Consider the following 20,256-nt stretch of genomic DNA (forward strand, 5'->3'; position numbering starts at 1 on the left):
ATAAATGTGAGAAAACCAAATGAAGTTGATACTGCGAGTTTTTTTTTTTTTGGTAAGAATCATATTGTGTCCACACCTGTATGCTTGTATGTTTAATAGTAAAGCAAAAATTGTCACTCAGTAGTACGGTCTTTAAAATGAAAAGTCTTAGGTTTGAATCTCGTGAATGATGAATTCGATACCAAATTAGATTATCCATTGTGTAACTTAGCTGAATATTCTCTTACTTTAATTAAAAAATATCGATGTATTCAAAATTAAAAATTAAAGCAAAAACTGGTAAGTCTCTAAATCAACGGTTAAAATGAAAGCGCTTGGATGATTTCAGAGAGATCAGCAGAGAATCTGAATCCCCATCCATTCCTTTCAACGGACATTTGCGGTCTGACCGTAGGATACGCAAGATATTTGACACCGCCAAATGATACCGGGACCCCCAACACTGAAAACGGAACGAAAATATCTTCTACAGCAAACCTATGACGTGGAAGCTATAGCGTGGCAAGTTAGGCTAGATATTTTCCGATAAAATATCCGCTGGCCACGTGTTGCCCACTCCCCGTTCTTGTCTACCCTCCAATCTCATTCAAACTACAGTACTGCCACCCTCCATGTGATTCGGCAATCGGCTACTTATTTTGTTTGCTACCAGGCTCCATGTGGTTCGGCACATCTTGATGGCATTTTGGAAATATTAAGAAACTGAGACGGGCACTTCCGTCAAAAAAATTTCAGAATTGAAGCTATAAATAAAAATAAAACGAGATATTTTGATTAGACGCACACCAAACAAACAAACAAACAAACGCTGAGAGCTTGAAGGAATGGCTATGGCGAACAAATACGAAGTGGAGGAGGAGGAGGAGGAGGTGCAGAGCTTTGGAAAGCGGCTGAAATGGAGCAGATACGAGGAGCCTCTGGAGGGGGAGGAAGAAGAAGAGGACGACGACGACGACGAGAGCCAGCTCGCTCTGAAGCCGTGGACGACGGCGTTCCCAATGAGGCCGGCGTCGTTTGTGGTGTCGGATGCTCTGGAGCCCGACAGTCCTATCATTTACGTCAACAAAGTCTTTGAGACCTTCACCGGCTATTGTGCCCACGAGGTCCTCGGCCGAAACTGGTAGCGATTTCTGATTTCAGTTTCCTTTTTCCCTTTTTGCTAATTTCTTCAAGAGTTGATTTTTAGTGTTTGTTTAAGAGAATTTGGGGAAATAGTGAATTTTTTTATATTTTATATGCAATTACATAATGTAGAACAAAAATGATGAAAATTTAAATGTTGCTTCAAAGTCAAACTTTTTGTTTCATGATGATACGATTTAATTTTAATTGTTTTTGCTGAAGAAATTGCCTGAAATTTCTTGTGTATTTGGGGGTTAATTGAGTTCGTTTCAAATGCCGAATTCGATAACGATTTTATGGTATCAGTAATTCTGCAGTTTTCTGCAAAATCCCCTTTCTAAAGTTTGAAACTTTGAAGAGAGCTGTAATGTGTTAATTTCGATCTAATTCTTTGAGTTAGGTGTCTCCCTAGCATTACCCCTGTTGTTATGATAGTTAACCGGAGAACTTGAAACGTATATCGAAGATATTGGGAGACAATGTTTGAAGTTTCTGGAGCTGATTAACGTTGGCTGTTGTTATGCTTTTATATCGTGACAAAGAACCGAGCTCAATGGTGTTCGAGGATTCATATAGCCAACCCCACTTAGTGGGAAAAGGCTTTGTTGTTGTTATGCTTTCGTATGCATATCTGTCACATGATAATCTGTTGTACTGGTAACTGTTTCAAAATTTGTATTAACGAATCGAACGTCCTTTGTTTCGTTTCAGTCGATTCCTGCAATATAGGGACCCTCATGCTCAAAGACGGCATCCTCTTGTAGATCCAGTTGTGGTTTCGGAGATTCGAAGGTGTCTCAAGGAAGGAGTTGAGTTTCAAGGAGAGCTTCTGAATTTCAGCAAGGATGGCACTCCCTTGGTGAATAGACTAAGACTGAAACCTATACACGATGATAACGGAACCGTCACTCACATCATAGGCATTCAAGTATTTTCTGAAGCAAAAATAGATCTCAACAGTGTATCATATCCAGTTTACAAACAGACATGCAATCTACAGTCTGATCAATCTGGTAAATATCCTCTCATCACTGGACAAACACCTTTCACCCAGTATCACGATATATGCGGGATTCTTCAGCTCTCTGATGAAGTTTTGGCTCACAACATTTTGTCACGCTTGACTCCGAGGGATGTGGCATCCATTGGGTCTGTCTGTAGAAGAATCCGCCAACTGACTAAAAATGAGCATGTGAGGAAGATGGTATGCCAAAATGCATGGGGAAGAGAAGTGACCGGTACATTGGAACTCATGACTAACAAGTTAGGGTGGGGGCGTCTAGCTAGGGAACTGACAACCCTTGAGGCTGTTTCTTGGAGGAAATTTACAGTTGGAGGTGCCGTAGAGCCTTCAAGATGCAATTTTGGTGCTTGTTCTGTAGGAAATCGGCTTGTGCTATTTGGAGGTGAAGGAGTTGATATGCAGCCAATGAACGACACATTTGTTCTCAATCTTGATGCTGCCAATCCTGAGTGGTGTCGAGTAAGTGTGAAATCATCGCCACCAGGGCGTTGGGGCCACACCCTTTCATGGTTGAATGGTTCTTGGTTGGTCGTATTTGGAGGCTGTGGGCGGGAAGGATTGCTCAATGATGTGTTCGTACTTGACTTGGATGCCAAGCAGCCAACATGGAAAGAAGTTTTTGGTGGAACTCCCCCTCCTCCTAGATCCTGGCACAGCTCTTGCACATTAGAAGGTTCGAAATTGGTTGTGTCGGGTGGATGCACAGATGCTGGGGTCCTTCTTAGTGACACGTACTTATTGGATCTGGCAACAGACAACCCAAGATGGAGAGAGATTCCAACTTCATGGGCTCCTCCCTCTAGGTTGGGGCATTCCCTCTCTGTTTATGGTCGATCAAAGATTCTCATGTTTGGTGGACTTGCCAACAGTGGGCACTTGCGGTTACGATCAGGGGAGACTTACACCATTGATTTGGAAGATGAAAACCCCCAGTGGAGGCAACTGGAGTGTGATGCGTTCACCAGCATGGGCAGCCAGAGTGCAGTGGTTCCCCCTCCCAGACTTGACCATGTTGCAGTCAGCATGCCTTGCGGAAGAATTATAATATTTGGCGGTTCAATCGCGGGGCTGCATTCTCCTTCTCAGCTTTTCCTCTTGGATCCTTCGGAAGAGAAACCATCATGGAGAATTCTCAACGTTCCAGGGCAACCGCCAAAATTTGCTTGGGGCCATAGCACTTGCGTGGTCGGAGGGACAAGGGTCCTGGTGTTGGGTGGGCACACAGGTGAAGAGTGGATACTTAATGACTTGTATGAGTTGCGCTTAGCAAGCAAGCAGGATTCAGACCACTGATAAAATTATTTCGAGTTGGGCCAGCCGCACAATGCAGATCTAGCAGAATTACATGATTTTTTTTGCAGCAACCACTCTGGAAGAAAAAATTGTTTCGTGAATCCGTTCTAGTAGTGAGTTTCTTCCTCGGAAACTATTTGCTTCATTTCGTGTTAAGCTTGGGTATTTTGGAGTATGTATGTATTTTTCGTGTTTAGATTTGTACCGCAATGTATAAAGATAACGTCTTTAAAGATGTTGGGGTGCACTCGCTGATTGTATTTAACTATTTATCTCAAAATATTGTTCATTCTTTCGAATTGCTGTGTTTTCCGTTACCCTTATACATTTTATGGTTATATTGTTGGAGCAATTTTAAGTTGGGGGCCGGATTCCTCTCTCTATTTTGTTTTTTTTATTCGTTTTGCGTTGCGGAAACTTGATGGTCAAGTTATTGTTCCACGTTGGGCGATCTGGAACCAACGAGCGGTTCAAATTCATGGAGCCTCGTAGAGGTAGACCTCCTTTTCGAAGTGGTTGAATCTTCATTTATACGCGACAGGGAGAGTGAAAGTTTTCGGACAAGTGAAATCATTTTACCAGAAGGGACAAGTCTGCAATCTGCTAAATTGCTTGGATTAAGATCGAAATCCTATAATTTTGTCCTCTCATTTCATCGAAACAACAGATATAATTGTTGACTTTGCAAACAAGTCTATTGCAAATATATAATAGTACAGGCAGTTGAAGTTAAGTTCAACAAAGAAGAAGGCCGGGGTAAAAGAATCATGTGCAACTTCAAATCGAAGTTCCTGCAGTACCTGTGAGTTTTTCTTATTTCAAGTAGAAAAAAGAACATGCAGGCCCAAATCCGGAAGTTTGTGATGTCTGCGTTGTCTCGAGTGGTATAAAAGATGCGTGCATCTCGATCTAGTATGAGCCTCATACACTGTTATGTGGCTCCATCATTTCCATGCGACAGAATCGATCTCATCTCTAGCTGACTTGTAGAGTTCAAGGCGTTTAGCAATGTTTGTTCGCCTCTCCATGAGTGCCGGATCCTCATCCAACATTGCGCCAAGTCTCTCCTTCTGCACATTCCCCAAGCAGAGGAAAATATGGTTATATATCCTCAGTTCTCCAAAACTACTTTATCACCCCCGAAACACAAAAAATAACTGGCATTGAAAAGTGGGAAGCTCACCTCTTGCCTTCCAATTTTGGTGTAAAAAAGGTTGAGCAGATTTCTCTTGGCCTCTCGAACTTGACAGTGAACAACAGCCTTTGGAATCGAAAGCCTCAGAGTCTCACAAACCATATTGATGTAAGAGCTGACATTTGATGCTGGTACAAATATATAACATCTCAGCAACATAATAACTTAATGAAACTGTGAACAGTGGGTCACGCCTTACACAATAAGACACAGTGAATGGGGTTTTGAAATTTGCATACCAATCCTCCTGAGATAATTATCTCCAAAAGTGTCCATATTTTGTACCGTTTCTTTTGAGTGTTTATCCGCCTTCGATCCTGCTTGATTTGGAGTTCTTTCCGGTTCAGAATTAAGCTTTCTAAAAAATTCCACCGTTAGATAGCTAGATTCCATTTCCACCAGTCGTGTAACAGTTTTCCTGCTTTCATCACGAAACCTTTCCAATGCTTCAGTGGAAGCGGCTGCTATATCAGATTGAAGTGTAGGGAATCGTTTTAATTCCTGCAAATTCCATAAAGTAGCATTTTTTAAACTTAAACCTGCCCACATGTTGATTGTTGCCATAAAGTGCTAAAACTCATGAATATTTACTTACCTCTGTTTCAGCCATTGACTTCCGTACAAGTTCTTTCAAAACAAAGTGCACCTGTGAGAAATTGATGGAGTGAAAAGAATACTCAGATAAACAGAGGAGACGTTGATATCCGCCATATAGCGTAAAAATTTGGACCAAAAGAAGACTTATACAAGGCAAGCATAGAAATGCACCATTCCCAATTGATGGACAGAAAATTTAGACAACCCCAGTCCAGAAACAAGAAAAATTATTGAACTAATTCTTTATATGTATATCCATAATATTTAACATAGTTTTTCTGTGATAAACTATATATTCCATATGTTGTAACTTTGAGTTTAGAATCATATATAGAACATGAAAGAAATAAGAGCATTACAGCATCCACAGAGGCTTCAGCTGGTCCTTTGAAATAGACGATAGATCCGTCAATGAGTCTTCGGTATCCTTGTTCTGGAGCAATCAAATGGGGCTGGTAACCATCAGCCTCACTAACAACTTTTTGAACATTCTTTACAGAGAGATGACGATCAAACGGAAGCTTTTTCAAAGCAGCAGGTAATTGATGGTCAAAAACCTTATATATCCGATCTCCACCAGGTCGCCTGAAATGGCAACTTATTATTAAATTATATGCATATATTAGGAAATGATTGATATGCTTATTTGCAGATATCAAAATTACACTACGATAGAAATGCTCTAAATCAAATTCAGAACTCATCTTGACTTCATGATACTCAAACCAAGAGCAAGTACAAGTGTAGTGAATCTCTCTCAAGGGTTTGTTTATATGGGTCCACAGCCTGTAAATAAATGGCCAGCCACTGCAGAGGGTGCAATTACCAAACAAATCTAACGAAACCCAAATGGCCAGCCACTTTTAAGGTAACCTCTACTCTTGTGAAGTACTGGACAGTTAGGTATTTAGAACGTAATATACAGTTTAAACTCAATGAAATGTTCCTTCATAGAACTATAGTAATTCTTTTTCGATATGTCTAGGTGTTTGGTTCAAAAACTCAATCAATGAATCAAGGGCACATGCTTTCAAAACAGAAACCCTGGTAAGCTGATCAATTAAATCATACATAATTTCAACATGAAAAATCAGAGAATATTGAAATCTAAACTTAAATAGCCAATACAAGTCACAGAAAGGCCATGAAATTTACCCTCCATCCAGGTGTTCCTTAAATACACGGTCAAATGCCCGACATAATTCTAAAATAGTGTACAGCTGGGCCTGTACATATAATAACATAAGTCAGTCAAACCTGTCATAAACAGAAAACTTAACCACAAAAAGTCAGCATTGTTACCCCGGAATCTACACCAATTGGCCTGCCAATACGATCCAGCTCTGCATTAAGCTCATCAATTGTTTTGTTTATCAAGGCAATGATACTAGGTATGCGTTGCCTAATGACAACCTCCAGATGCTGATAAGAAGATGAAATGGAACAGTTATTTCATTAGTTTACTATGTGAACATACCAGCCCAGATGACGAAAAATATTTAATATTTTAATAGTTAATACCTTAGACAAAAGTTTGGCAAGATACTCTGAACCCATTTTGTGCGCCAAATGCCCATATTCAGGGCTAGTTTCAAAGTATTCTTGCTCCTTACGACGAGCAGCAATCATATCAACGTTCTTGTTGATATCAGCTTGTGAACGATTCACAATTCCTACCCATGGGTGTTGCAGTCTATATGACCTTCCTTCTATAACCTTGAACATTCATACAAACTACAGATTAGTTTGATGTTATGGGCCATGGCCACCACCGGAAGTAAGGAATCTTGATTACACACTTTAAAAATTCCACTTATATATTCATGAAAACCAAAAGGTAACAACCATGAAGTCATGAAAGTTAAAATATTTCTTTTTTATAATCAAGTAACTTATATTTTTCTGATCAAATTATGAAATGAGTATGATTGGATCCTTACATCCAGAGCATTGGTTCCCTTGTCCATCAGATCGAGTTTTGTTAGCACTCCAAATGTTCTTTCACCTAAAAAAGTCAAACATAATGCAATGAGTAGACCAGTCCTCCTTTTGATAAACAATGAATTAAGGCGAAAAAAGTATTGTCGCCTGTCCATAGTTCATATTACCAGACGGGTCGACTTCTCTTGCAAGTTTGATGGCATCTGAAGTGGCAATATCTTGATTAGCAGGAGAGATAGCCAATATAATGCAGTTAGGCTACAAATCAGAGAAGTCCATCAGATAGACTGCAGTATTAATAAAAGAAAAATAATAAATTGATCCTGCAAACAATGTTCTGAAGTATCCTCACCTTCTCAACATAAGAACGGACCATATTCTCAATATCTTCTACAATGGATTCTGGTTGTCCCTCTACAAAATACCCAGAAGTTTGTCAGTAAGCTCTTACCAAACTTTTTTTTGGGGGGGGGGGGGGGGGGGGGGGGGGGGGGGGTGGGTTTGGAGGGGAGAGAGATAGTTATAGGAGGAATTGCGCGAGAGAGATTACCTACAGCCACCTTCGTCAATCCAGGAAGATCGATAAGGGTTAAGTTTACAACTGGCACAAAAAATACACTTAGTACCATGCAATTCAAACCAACCAGCACTGTTAACAATATCGGTCAACAAACGAATTATGGAGTTACGGAGTATATCTTGAATCAGGACAAGAGGTTGAAGAAACAAAAAAGGAAAATACTGCATAACTATACGCAATATATTGAAATTCCAGCTTTCATCTCTACAACATTCTCATCTACACAAGGAATAGAAGTTTCAATTTATTTAACAGAGTAAACTTTCCAGATTTCCAACTAGAACCTTCATAGGAAAGCCTAGCTTGTGGCTTGCATTACTATCTAATATCTATACATACAGTTGATAGCAAAAATCTAAATTTCATTTGCATCTAATTTCCATTAGTAATATATATATAACATGTAATCCAACTATGTTCCTTCGAGATGAAAATTGATTAGCAAGCAAATAATGATTTAGAAGGAAATTAAACATATGGCATTCAAATCCATGATATTCACCAGAAATTAAATACATACCATTTGGAGAATATATGCTGAGATGAATTGGAATGTTAGAGATTTGTTTGGTCTTCCCAGTTATACGATCAGTCTCATCTGAGATTTCCTTACGTACAGAAGCTGCACAAGCAAAGAGTAAAACTCACTGTTCGGCATAAGAACTAAGAAGAAATAAAACCGTTGCATATCTATCACTTAAATTCAAAAATCATAATCACGGACAGTTCATCTTCAGTCCAAGAGAAAAATGAACCTCGCTTTCAAAGCTAACATACCAAAATCAGTAAACTTCTTCTTAGGACAATGAAGAAACTCTGCATATTCAGACCGATTCGCTTCTATCTGATGAAGTTGCAACACCAATGGTCTCCTCGTCACAATACCTTTCGACCAAATAAAGTTAATGTAAGAAGTAATGCATAATTTTTGCAACACAAAGCTACAAATGGAACGGCACATATGATCAACGGAATGATGGAGGTCGCTCTAATTAAGAATATTAATTAGCTAGAAATAACTAGCACCCCTCTACTTAGATTATATCAATTCGGGACACACGAAATAATAGCCTCAACTGCATTGAGCTTAGTGCAAATTATGTGTCTTTGCTCGAAATCAGGTTCAATTCTTTACCAAGCAGAAAAATTTTAACCCACATTACATCTCGCATTCGTTAAATATTCCAATAAACTATAAACACAGCCAAAGAAGGAAAAAAAATACACATCAATAGCAAACTTTGTTTATATGGAAAAGGGCGAAAAGGCGAGAAATACCAGATCCACGAGGCAAGAAATCTCTCCCAACGACGCTTTCCAAAACCGAGGACTTTCCGGAACTCTAATTTCCAAAAATAAAACAATATATATTATAGCATTGGAAAATCAGAAACCCAGGCGATTGTTTAAGAAAATAAAAAATAAAACGAATGGAATGGAGGGAGTGGAAGAGACCTGGCCTCCGACGACGGCAACTGTCGGAAGAGCTTCCCAGAGCGACATGCCGTCGCCGCCACCATGATCTCCTAGAACGGTGCAGGCTCGCTGGATGCGATTGACCAGCCCGATCAAGCTCTCCAATCTGGCCATTGATGGTCTGGGATCGTATAAAAGCGATGGGTCAGAAGATCGGATATTGAAAATGTGGGTTCTGGGGGGAGGTTTGGATCTGGATCGAGGATTGAGCCTTTGGAAATTGAGAAAGTTAGATCTGGGGTTTTTAGGTGAGCAGATTGAATCTGAGGAGAGAGAGAGATGGAGGAATATAGAAAAAACGGTTATTGGCTAGAGTGACATGGTTAGTGGTGCATCAACGTTAATGTAATTTTTAAAAAGTTTCATCTTCACAAACAACCCATGCTACAAATATTTGTATGGCTTCTAAAATTTTATTGTGCATTTTCATTAAATGTAATTTTTTCAAATACAAAAAAAGTTAAAACGTTTATGAGAATTTTAAAGTGTTAATAGTAATTATATTTTTTTGTTACATTGCTTAAGGCGTAACAATTTGATCACACAAAATTCTTTTTTAGGCGGTCATAGAACTCTTTTAAAACTTTTATAAATGTCTATTTTCTCAAACGAAAGAAAATGGGCCATTGCATAGATGAAAATAATTGGGCCTCGATGTCTTTTTAACCTAATTTTGGCTTCGCTATTTATTGTTGAAGTGGAGTTAATGTGATCTTGAGTGTAATGTAATCAATTAAGCTACAAGTTTGTTATATGTGATTTTTATAATTCAAACTATTTATTTTAGCATCGTTAGGAGCATTGATGTTGAAAATTTTGGAGTTCCAACGTAAGCTATTGTCGAAAAAATATTTTAAAGGGAATACATTTTAAATTTGTAATGATAAATGATTTATAATTCAAGTAGTTAAGAACATTCATATTTGTTTTCAGCATTTTAAGTTCAATTCTCTCCTTCTTGTATAAAATATTAAAAAAAAATAAAAGGTTATGGTCGGTGATAGATATAATAGCAATCTATCTTTGGGAGCACTCAATTACCCTTCAACATATACCGATAGATATAATACCAAGAGTGAAAATATAATGCCCACACATGGCTATTATTTATCAGTTCGGAAAGACGGGTCATTGGGGCACTGCTAATCGCACTAATACTTCTTTAGTTTACTCATTTATTGCTCAGTATTGAAACAAAAGGCTTCGGTGTTATAATGAATGAAACCATATATTTATTTATTGTATTTTATTTTCTTAATTATCATACGTGGGACTTATATTTTTTTTTTTTTGACAAAATGTGGGACTTATATTTAACACTATTAAATTCACCTTACCATTTTATGACGTTTGTTAGACATATGCTTTCTATTGGCGGCTATCAGTTACTAGAACTGTTGGAGTTTTTGAGCTCCTTTAGTCCCATATCGGGAACGGAACTTGAGATCCTTATATTAAGTTAGTCACCTTTATTAGTGATTAGTTGTTGGACCATTTACAATGAGGATTGAGGTTTGGGCCATGATTGTGTGGATTAGGCTTGATGATAATCTTTATTAATTAATAAAATACTCATTGTCAACCAAAATCCTATGAAATTACCAGTTTAACCTTCTAATTAAAACAGAACATGAATAAGAAATATGAGACAGAAATGTAATTTTACACAACAAAATTTTGTTGTTTTCCCACTTCCACATTCTTTATCACTCTCTTCCTCTCTCCTGTTTCAAAAACAAAAATAAATAAAAATTTCACACTTTGTGTGTGTCCATATGCTAGTATTAATAATATTAATATAAATTAATCAAGACAAGGGGCTTGATCATTAATTTTAATTTCGAATTAAGTTTTTAAATTAAATTAATTAAAAAACGTTTTGATTAATAGACACAACTCTTTGGAAAGAGTTGTGTAGTTTCAAATACGTCCAAAAGGTATTTGAAGAGGTATAAAATAGTCTATATAACTAAAGTCTTAGTTCCATCATAAATCATTTTTTCTTCCTCTTCTCTTACGTACAAACTTTCCAATTCTTGCACTTATTTCTGCATTTTAAATCAATTAAGCTACAAGTTAGTATCATTTTAATTATTGTACTTATTTCTGTATTTCATTATGTACATCAAGTATTTTTTTAATTAATAAAGTATTAAAATTTCAAGTTCTGTTATTTCTATTATTTTTATTTATTTTTGAATTATTCTCCAACAATAACTACTAAATTTTGCTTTACTTCCCTTCATTCTTGCTCTTTTGATCTTAAAAAAAAGCCATGACTTTCGGATTTGCTTAACCCCAAATACAGCGAATGGACTTAGCTTATAGTAACTAAAATAAAAATAAAAAAACCCGTGAACAAAAGATTCAACTACAAATTGTTTAAGAGTCTCCCATCTGGCTGTGGAATGAATTTCCAATCTTCGTGAGAGAAAGAATTGTTAAAATGTGACAATATCGTTTTAGTCAACAAATATACCAATATACGTACACTATACAGTGACGCACTGACACATTAAAACTCAACTTCATGCACAAAACATTTCTACTACCCAGTCGAAACAAATATTTTCCACCCTTCTCTTCTTTACCTATCAAGAGTTCCAACCTTAATTCAATATGTGCATGATCGTTGATAAATCAAATTCACATCAGAGTGCATGAACATAATTACCACCCTATAGTTTTTTGTCAGCACGAGCAAGAGCCACGAAACTGAAGCATCCAAACTGTGTACTTATGTAGATTTGGATGTGATCAACACCAGAAACTGGGAAGGAACCCGGCAATTAACCATCATTTCTTGTCTGAATCCGGGGCCTATTCCTCTTGCAACACATATGGCCTTGGATTGGATCCAAAGGGACTAGCTACAAGCATGCACCACTAACCTTGTTTTTTGTTTTTTATTTTTTATTTTTTATTTTTGAACAAACGATATTATCTACACTAAGGAGAAGGAGGTGAGCTTAGCCTCACAATGTACTAGTAATAATGTGGTTCAAATTCGTCTTTGGCAAGAATTGAACCTATAACCTCTCACTTACAAGTGAAGATGAATACCACCGTAGTATTAAGTGGCACATGCACCACTAACTTTTAATTAAGAAAGAAAATTTTACTTGTAACGATTAAGAGTATTTATCTCTGGACATAAATGTCTTAGATTTAGAATAATTTATTGATTTATAAAAAATACAATCACGTAACGTTATTATTTTATTACCAAATTACCAAATTGACACACAAAAACTTCGCTTAATTACCAAATTGAGACACAAAAATACAGTCACCTAATTAGAGAAGTAAAGTTTACTTCGCTTAATTACCAAATTGACACACAAAAACTTTTGAAAGTATTCAAATGGGTCCCGTCGTTAAATCTTCATCGCAGGCCGTACAGGTGGTCGGTACAGGGTCCGCAGCACCATGGCATTGAACACCCCAAGCAGGAGACACAAAGCCCATACAATCACTTTCCAATCCCTTTTTATTTTATTATATATATATATATATATATGCCTCATGAAATCCAAAATTTTTAAATATTTTTGTTAGAAAAAAAAGCATTTTAATTTTTTAATTAATTAAAAGTATCTCAATATTAAAAGTAGTTTTTAATATCAATTAAAAATATGATCAAACTGTATTACTCTCTATTTATAATTGAGAAATCTCATATATTTGACATTGTAAATAATGTTTTCGTATTATGTCTGACTCATTGTATGCCTTGACTCAAAATTTCTACCCGTATACAAATATATGTGTATTAAATAATTGTATTTTTATATATAAAAAAAACTATATAAAAAAGAGCTGTAATTAATCAATCAATAAATCTTTAAAATTATAATTAAAATTTTCCAATTAATTATTTTATCCAAAAAAGCTCAAATTTCATATCTCAATCGACCTTCAATTTCATGTTGATTCTTTAAAGACAGTAGAACGTTATCAAAAAGGCTAAGCTGGCAGCTTTTTCTCTCTTTTTCTTATCCAACCCTATTTTTCTCCAAAAAAGTGCGCAAATGTTAAGAGAATTTGAGCACCGACCAGGTAAAGGCTTGTTTGGCTGCATGCAAATCCGCATTTCTCTGCATTTCTACTAATTCCACCTCAAATCACCATCCTAAGTGAGTAAGTTGACACTTGGCAGGACTAAAATGCAAGTCAAACATGGCTTTTGAGCAGGTGGGTGAAAGTGAAAGTGAAAGTGAAAGTGAAGGGGAAAGAGATGTACTGCCTAAACAATACCATAATCTTTAATTATTGAGTGTGATTTGTGCCTAATTAGTAAACCAAGACTTGACATGTCTCTAACTTGCTTGGGAAAATATGCCTTACTAGACCTATCTATGTTCATACTATTTGTCAGAAATTTCTCGTATCAGACGATAACATACGGTTAAGTGTTATGTCGCTCAGGTTATTATTTAAGTAATAGTATATAAATTTTATAAACAGATGTCATGAGTATCGTATACAAATTTAACGTTTTAAAAGTCCTTCCGTATTCTTTTATCATGTGACAAAGGCACGTCTACAAGTGATAATGTAAATTTTTTACTCCTTAGTACACTAATAATCGCATCCAATTATTGTGCACCAATAAGTCATGAAAGTACCATTAGTACCAATGAATCAATTCTTATATTTGCAATGTAAAGTGCTAATGCACGTGAAATGAGCAAACTTTTTTTTTTAAAGAGTCAAACAAACTACGTTTAAGTATTCGTCTCTAAATTTTAATTTTATTGAAAATTTGTAAGTATTGATTCATGAACTTTGGTAGGTAACTTCATTACACTTATGGTTTTTATTTGATACTTAAACGTTTATTTTAGAAGTAAGTGCTAACAATGTTACATAAATGGACAATGTGAATTGAACCAATACTTACGCAATTTTATTTCAATGACTAAAACTCCAATAAAGCCAACGTCCATAGATCAATGCGGATGCAAAATTCTTTTTCCCTGTTATTGGACAAAATTGCAACTACAAAACAAATAATACCTTTGGCCAAGGCCAAAGAGGCTCACGCGCCCAATATGAAATGGGAGGGGGGGCTTTAGCTGAATAACCTCCGATGTCAAAGTTAGAATTTTGAGGGAAAAGTGTTTAGAGAATTTAGAGAATTTAGTAAGAGTGTGGAACTTAGGTTTTTAGAGAAAATGAGGTAGTATATATAGGGCATCACTGGCCCCCTTTGGAAAGATGGTAACTGGCCCTTTGTGGCATTTTTGGGTGTAATTGGTAGTTAATTAGCCAATTAATAAATAAATTTGGTAATAAATAAATTAATTAGCTAATTAATATAATTTGAAATGAATGTTTTGGGGGTTACCTTGTGGAGAAGATTTGATAAGGATGTATGAAAAAGGTTTTGAATAAATACCTATTTTGGGCACTTTTGACTTGATTGTGGGATGATTGTTTACTGCTCGTGCGTAGGAATTCCGATGTTCCTCGAGGGGAATTTTGTCATTTTAACCTTAGAATCCACGTGTCACCTCCGTATTCTTCTTGATTATTTTTGACTCCACAATCAATACTCCAATTTTATCATATATTTTGTACTCCAATGTCACTTATAATCTATAGCTTATTAGTTATGGAATGAGATTCGCTTCGGATCTTTGTGTTTGAAGCTTGCCGTCGGAGATATCCCCACGTTCAAGAGAGAAAAAAGATCCGGGCGTTCAATCCGTTGGTTTTTTCCTAAAATTTTGTGGCCAATGACGCTCACCTTCCTTCAATGAGTGATTTTCTGAATTAAATTTATGTTTCTGGTCCCAATTAGACATTGCACCCGTGATATTCGTCTTTTATGTGCATTATTTGTTCATGATATTCTGTAAGATGTTTGATTGATCCAAATGGCTCGTAACATTTTACATCCATTTGTTGAAAAGAGGTTTACGGTACAAAATTCTTTCTATGCATTGCCCTAAATATTGTTAAAACTGAATGTGCCTCAATCTTAACAGCATGCAATGATATAATTTTGAGTGTGACTCCAATTGAAAGGAGAAAAACTGTTGAGTGTGACAATTATACCATCATTTGATGTTATCAAAATACGGGTGAATAATAAATTTAATACAATAAAATCTTTTAAATTAAAAATAATGCTATTTATACACTTATTTTTATTTTTCATACAACTCTCTTGACTTACAGTCGAATCGACCAAAAAAAAAGAAAAAAACGTAAATGCTGCTACCATGCGCGGGTCTTACTCTTATGCTGTGCGTATACGGTAGGCAGGCCTTTCTTGTTGTTTGCGTGAGAGTGCGCATTACGCTTCCGGCCTCGCTGGACCAACGGGCCCAAAACCCAAAAGAAAACCAAAAAGGAAAAAAAGAAACAAAATCACGAAAAGCAATCAAGTATTATTAAAATTTCCAAACAAGTTTACTTAATAATACTGAGAGATTCAACAGGATTATCGTTGGATTCTCTTTGTGAGGATTCTGAAGATTTTTTAATTATACATGTTTATTGTAGATCATACGATCAGAAATTATTGTAAATTTTTTTATTTAAAATTGAATATAAACATTACTTGATAAAAATTAACTGCACAACATATGATGAACGTGTGTGATTTAAAGCCAGATCCTCTCAGCTCTCACCTGAAAGAGAGTCATGCAGTATCAGTGTCTGCTTAACAGCAAAGCGTCCCTTCCCCACTCCCTCTCCAGCTTCCTTTATTTAATTAATCAGAAACTAAATCTAATATCTCTCTCTCCTCTCCACTACCAGATTTAAATCACAATCTAGAGAGAGAAAATCAAACCCAAAGAGCAAAACCCACTCCCTTTCTCTATCTAAAAAAATCACATCATTTTTTGCAAAGCTCCAACACTCTCTCGTTCTATCCCCATCTCTCTCTGTACATCTGCGCCTCTGTGTATTTTGTCTGCTATTTGAAACCCTAGGCATTTCGGATCCCGAGCTACATTTGGATGTGAAGGAGCGTGCGCCACTCAGATCGGGCTATGGAGGAGTTTTCCGGCGACGGAGGTTTGACTCCGATGACGGATTACAGTAACGGACCGTTTCACGGAGCTACGCCGACACCGCCGCCGCTGACGGTGTCCGGATCGTTCAAGGAGGGGAAGAGCTCATCGCGGAGGAGAGGATTCAGGAAACCGAGTATGGATGGCGACGAGTTGATAAACCTCTTGCACGGCTCGGATCCGGTCAAGGTCGAGCTCAATCGGCTCGAGAATGAAGTCAGAGGTGCGAATGCGGCTCGATCCGCTGCTTTTCTCGAGATTTGCAGTCGGTTTCCCCCTAGATTCCTGGTGTCGTTTTGCCCTTTTTGACTGTCGTTTTTGTGTGTTTTGCAGATAAGGACCGGGAGCTAGGAGAGGCACAGGCTCAGATCAAGGCTCTCAAGCTCTCTGATAGAGCCAGAGAAAAAGCTTGTGAAGAGGTTATTTTCGTTATTTTATATTACTCTGATTTTTCCTTAGTGTGCATACAACTATTATGTTTAAACATTGGCTTAGTCTTAATTTTTCCTTAATTGTAGAACATTACATTTAGCCCAATATTTCCCATCAATTTTGTGGTATATGTATTGGAAATTTTCGGAGTAGACGCTTTAGATTAATTACTATGGTTAATATGGAATATAAATTCTATTAATTGATGGGCAGTGGCTACTTTATTATTTGGATCCCATTTCTGGAGTACTACTTGTTCTTCCTGCTATAACTTTCATATTAGTTGCCTATTCAGAAATTAACATGTTCTCATTCCTTTTTTGGTTCCGGGGTAAATATATTTTAATTCGAGTGAAGTTATGGAATATATAGTAATGTATATTTGTATGGTAATTGCGTTGGCAATTATAAATATGTCGCTGAAATGGTTGCTGAATTTTCTTCTTGTCTATGTTTTTGTTACATTGCAGCTCACTGATGAGCTGTCGAAGGTGGAAGAAAAGCTGAAGTTAACTGAATCACTTCTAGAAAGCAAAGTATGATTTGAATCTGAATCTTTTCTTAATTTTTTTTTAAGTGTTGCTAACTTTGGTTTTGTATTATGTATGCTTGTTATCACAATTCTACATCGCCGAAAAATGTTTTGCAGAATCTTGAAATAAAGAAAATCAATGATGAGAAGAAAGCTTCCATGGCTGCTCAGTTTGCAGCTGAAGCTACTCTACGTAGGGTTCATGCTGCTCAAAAGGATGATGATATGCCTCCGATTGAAGCCATTCTTGCACCTCTGGAGGCTGAGCTAAAGCTTGCCCGGCAAGAGGTACATTCTGTCTTACCAAGAGAACACAATTCATGTGGTACTTGTAGGTGTAATTGATTAGTTATTTTGAATTCTTACAGATTGCGAAGCTTCAAGATGATAACAAAGCTCTGGACCGCCTTACCAAATCAAAAGAAGCAGCTTTACTTGAGGCCGAGAGGACCGTTCAGGTTGCCTTGGCTAAGGCCTCCATGGTGGATGACCTTCAAAATAAAAACCAAGAGTTGATGAAACAGATAGAAATTTGTCAGGTAGTGCAAGATAATGCATGATATTTCCTTTTTTAAGCGGATTAGACATTTTTTTTCCCTTTTGGGAGCAGTGTTTGGAATTTTATAATTGTAGTTTCACGCTCTTGTTGTTTGACTAGTATGATTTATTTGGTATTTCTGCTGCTTCTGTGTGCTAGGAAGAAAATAAGATTTTAGACAAGATGCATAGACAAAAGGTTGCTGAGGTTGAAAAGCTTACTCAGACTGTGCGGGAGTTGGAAGAGGCTGTTCTTGCTGGTGGTGCAGCGGCAAATGCTGTGAGGGATTATCAGCGGAAGTTTCAGGAGATGAATGTAATACGCCAAACATATTTAAATGCTGAATTTACCTGTAATATGCAGTTGAAAGCATTCTTAAGATTGAAGAGGTTTGGGTTTTCTTTCTCAGGAGGAAAGAAAAACTCTAGACCGGGAGTTGGCCCGTGCAAAAGTAACAGCAAATAGAGTAGCTGTAGTGGTAGCAAATGAGTGGAAAGACGCTAATGACAAAGTGATGCCTGTAAAACAGTGGCTGGAGGAACGGAGATTCTTGCAGGTAGTGTTTTCTATCTTCCTTTTGGGGTTAGCTTTTGGCTTCTTACTGGCTTTCTGAATTCTGTGTTTGGCTTCCACCTTTTACTGTAATGACCAAACTGTGTTCTTACAGGGAGAAATGCAGCAACTTCGTGACAAGCTTGCCATAACTGAGCGAGCTGCCAAGTCTGAAGCTCAATTGAAAGTAATAATCTGGTTCTGCAACCAATGCCAGATCTGTTTTCAGTTTAAATTTGGGGTGTTATGTATAGTAAAAGTTCTCTCTCTGCTTTTAACAGGAAAAATATCATATGCGACTTAAAGTGCTTGAGGAGAGTGTGAGAGGTAACAGTCTTAGCCGCAGTACAGCAGAGGGAAGAAGTACAAGCAATGGACCCTCTCGACGTCAGTCCCTGGGTGGGGCTGATAACCCTCCAAAATTAACTTCCAATGGCTTTTTATCCAAGAGAGCTCCTGTCAGGTCTTTGACCTCCAGCACCAGTTCAGTGTTAAAGCATGCTAAAGGTACATCAAAATCATTTGATGGTGGTACAAGATCATTGGACAGGGGTAAGGTTAACTTGAATGGTACAAGCCCCAGTCTCTCCGTCAACCAATCTTGTGAGGGTACAAAGGATGGCGAAGCACAAAATAACTGGAAGGGAAATTCAGATGATAAGCCTGAGTTCTCAGTGGATACGGAGGATAGTGTCCCAGGGGTTTTGTATGATTTGTTGCAGAAAGAGGTTGTGGCTTTGAGGAAAGCTGGTCACGAGAAAGATCAAAGCCTGAAAGACAAGGATGATGCTATTGAGGTCGGTACTCTTTTCTATCAGTCTCCTAATTCTGTAATGTACACTCTTGGTTAAGTGTTTGGTTATGATTATCGTCTCTCAGATGTTAGCCAAGAAGGTAGATACCTTGACTAAAGCAATGGAGGTTGAAGCAAAGAAAATGAGAAGAGAAGTTGCTGCCATGGAGAAGGAGGTAGCTGCCATGCGTGTGGACAAAGAACATGAGAATAGGGCCAAGCGGTTTGGTCATACTAAAAGTTCCGTCAGCAGTGCTCAGGTGCTCTCTGGAAGGTACTTAATTTCAATCGCTTACCACCTGTGATGTCTCAGATCACATTAGTTGTTTGGTAACTTCGGTTGTACCATTGAAGATATGCCATTTGCCTTGCTTCGGTTGAAGCAAAGAAAATGATAGTGTTGTCTCTGTTGTGATTATTGTTCTCACCAAACTGGTAGAGATTTACAAGTTTCACATACTGTGCAGGGGTCTCGCACGAAGTGGGTTAACACGCAGCACCCAATGACAAAAATCCTAATTTGCAGCTGCAGAAAGGCATTAATCCTCAGAGGCCTTGTTGTTCGTCCTTCGTTTTTCCACTTTTTAATTTTATTTTATCCTGTCCCTTCCCCCCTACTGCGATTGATTATAAGATAGTAGCTGGCATGCCGATGAAACTGAGTTCACCAAAAGCTGGTAAAGGAGAGCAACCTCGGAGAAAGAAGTTGTCGGTATGCCTGCCTCTGACGTAGATTGTTATACCCGTGCTTGTTAGAGAGATGAGCAGAAGAAAAGAGAAAGGGAAGAAGAAGATTATTGACTTTTGGGCTAACCTACCTTTTGTCGCATCGTCTCGTGAGTGGGCAATGGTTGTGTTGTATAGGTAGCTTATTGGGTTTTGTTTACGTTGTTGTATGTTTTACAGTTTATATTTGTAATTGCAGAAGCTAGTGTGATTGCTGTTGGTTAAGGGCTTTGTTAATATTCTTGTAACCAGATCAAGATTAGATCTTTTGTTGCTTGTGTTACTTCATCTATACTCCACTGTTGGTTTATATATCTCTCTCTTGTAGACGCGTTAAAGTTCTTGGGCACTCTTCCCTTACGAGCGGATTTTTAAGGGACGGATCTACCGGTATGTCTCTAACAATTGAGTTTTGGTTTCACCACGC

At 37.5% G+C, this 20,256-nt stretch overlaps 3 protein-coding genes across 3 annotated transcripts; 2 read left to right on the forward strand and 1 right to left on the reverse strand.

Moving 5' to 3' along the window:
- Positions 1-793: 793 nt before the first annotated feature.
- Positions 794-3,738, forward strand: LOC137730868 (adagio protein 3). The gene is made up of 2 exons (XM_068469860.1): positions 794-1,120; positions 1,834-3,738. Exons 1-2 carry the CDS (start codon positions 825-827, stop codon positions 3,437-3,439), a joined length of 1,902 nt encoding a protein of 633 aa, XP_068325961.1. The 5' UTR covers positions 794-824; the 3' UTR covers positions 3,440-3,738.
- A 318-nt stretch (positions 3,739-4,056) lies between these two features.
- LOC137731227 (phragmoplastin DRP1C-like) lies at positions 4,057-9,555 on the reverse strand. The gene is made up of 16 exons (XM_068470329.1): positions 9,208-9,555; positions 9,031-9,094; positions 8,530-8,637; positions 8,273-8,374; positions 7,723-7,773; positions 7,525-7,586; positions 7,340-7,430; positions 7,172-7,236; positions 6,753-6,947; positions 6,534-6,653; positions 6,387-6,457; positions 5,591-5,816; positions 5,230-5,280; positions 4,874-5,135; positions 4,623-4,762; positions 4,057-4,509 (listed from the first exon to the last, which is right to left on the reverse strand). The coding sequence occupies exons 1-16, from the start codon at positions 9,340-9,342 to the stop codon at positions 4,384-4,386; spliced, it is 1,869 nt and encodes a 622-aa protein (XP_068326430.1). The 5' UTR covers positions 9,343-9,555; the 3' UTR covers positions 4,057-4,383.
- A 6,547-nt stretch (positions 9,556-16,102) lies between these two features.
- Positions 16,103-20,117, forward strand: LOC137731555 (microtubule-associated protein 70-1). The gene is made up of 11 exons (XM_068470687.1): positions 16,103-16,479; positions 16,590-16,675; positions 17,159-17,224; positions 17,338-17,508; positions 17,589-17,759; positions 17,918-18,073; positions 18,168-18,314; positions 18,426-18,497; positions 18,592-19,107; positions 19,190-19,377; positions 19,571-20,117. Exons 1-11 carry the CDS (start codon positions 16,236-16,238, stop codon positions 19,608-19,610), a joined length of 1,857 nt encoding a protein of 618 aa, XP_068326788.1. The 5' UTR covers positions 16,103-16,235; the 3' UTR covers positions 19,611-20,117.
- Positions 20,118-20,256: the final 139 nt, after the last annotated feature.

This window comes from Pyrus communis, chromosome 4 (assembly GCF_963583255.1).
Source record: "Pyrus communis chromosome 4, drPyrComm1.1, whole genome shotgun sequence".
NCBI lineage: Eukaryota > Viridiplantae > Streptophyta > Magnoliopsida > Rosales > Rosaceae > Pyrus > Pyrus communis.

What these genes read in the sequence shown, in the direction of transcription:
- LOC137731227 (XM_068470329.1), bottom strand. Translation starts at nt 9,342, where the DNA reads ATGGCCAGATTGGAGAGCTTGATCGGGCTGGTCAATCGCATCCAGCGA. An exon ending in ATTGACGAAGGTGGCTGTAG is followed by an intron (nt 7,587 to 7,722) that starts GTAATCTCTCTC and finishes GGTATTTTGTAG; the next exon opens with AGGGACAACCAGAATCCATT. An exon ending in TAATTATCTCAGGAGGATTG is followed by an intron (nt 4,763 to 4,873) that starts GTATGCAAATTT and finishes TATTTGTACCAG; the next exon opens with CATCAAATGTCAGCTCTTAC.
- LOC137731555 (XM_068470687.1), top strand. Translation starts at nt 16,236, where the DNA reads ATGGAGGAGTTTTCCGGCGACGGAGGTTTGACTCCGATGACGGATTAC. An exon ending in AACAGATAGAAATTTGTCAG is followed by an intron (nt 17,760 to 17,917) that starts GTAGTGCAAGAT and finishes TCTGTGTGCTAG; the next exon opens with GAAGAAAATAAGATTTTAGA. An exon ending in GGAAGTTTCAGGAGATGAAT is followed by an intron (nt 18,074 to 18,167) that starts GTAATACGCCAA and finishes TTTCTTTCTCAG; the next exon opens with GAGGAAAGAAAAACTCTAGA.
- LOC137730868 (XM_068469860.1), top strand. Translation starts at nt 825, where the DNA reads ATGGCTATGGCGAACAAATACGAAGTGGAGGAGGAGGAGGAGGAGGTG. An exon ending in GAGGTCCTCGGCCGAAACTG is followed by an intron (nt 1,121 to 1,833) that starts GTAGCGATTTCT and finishes GTTTCGTTTCAG; the next exon opens with TCGATTCCTGCAATATAGGG.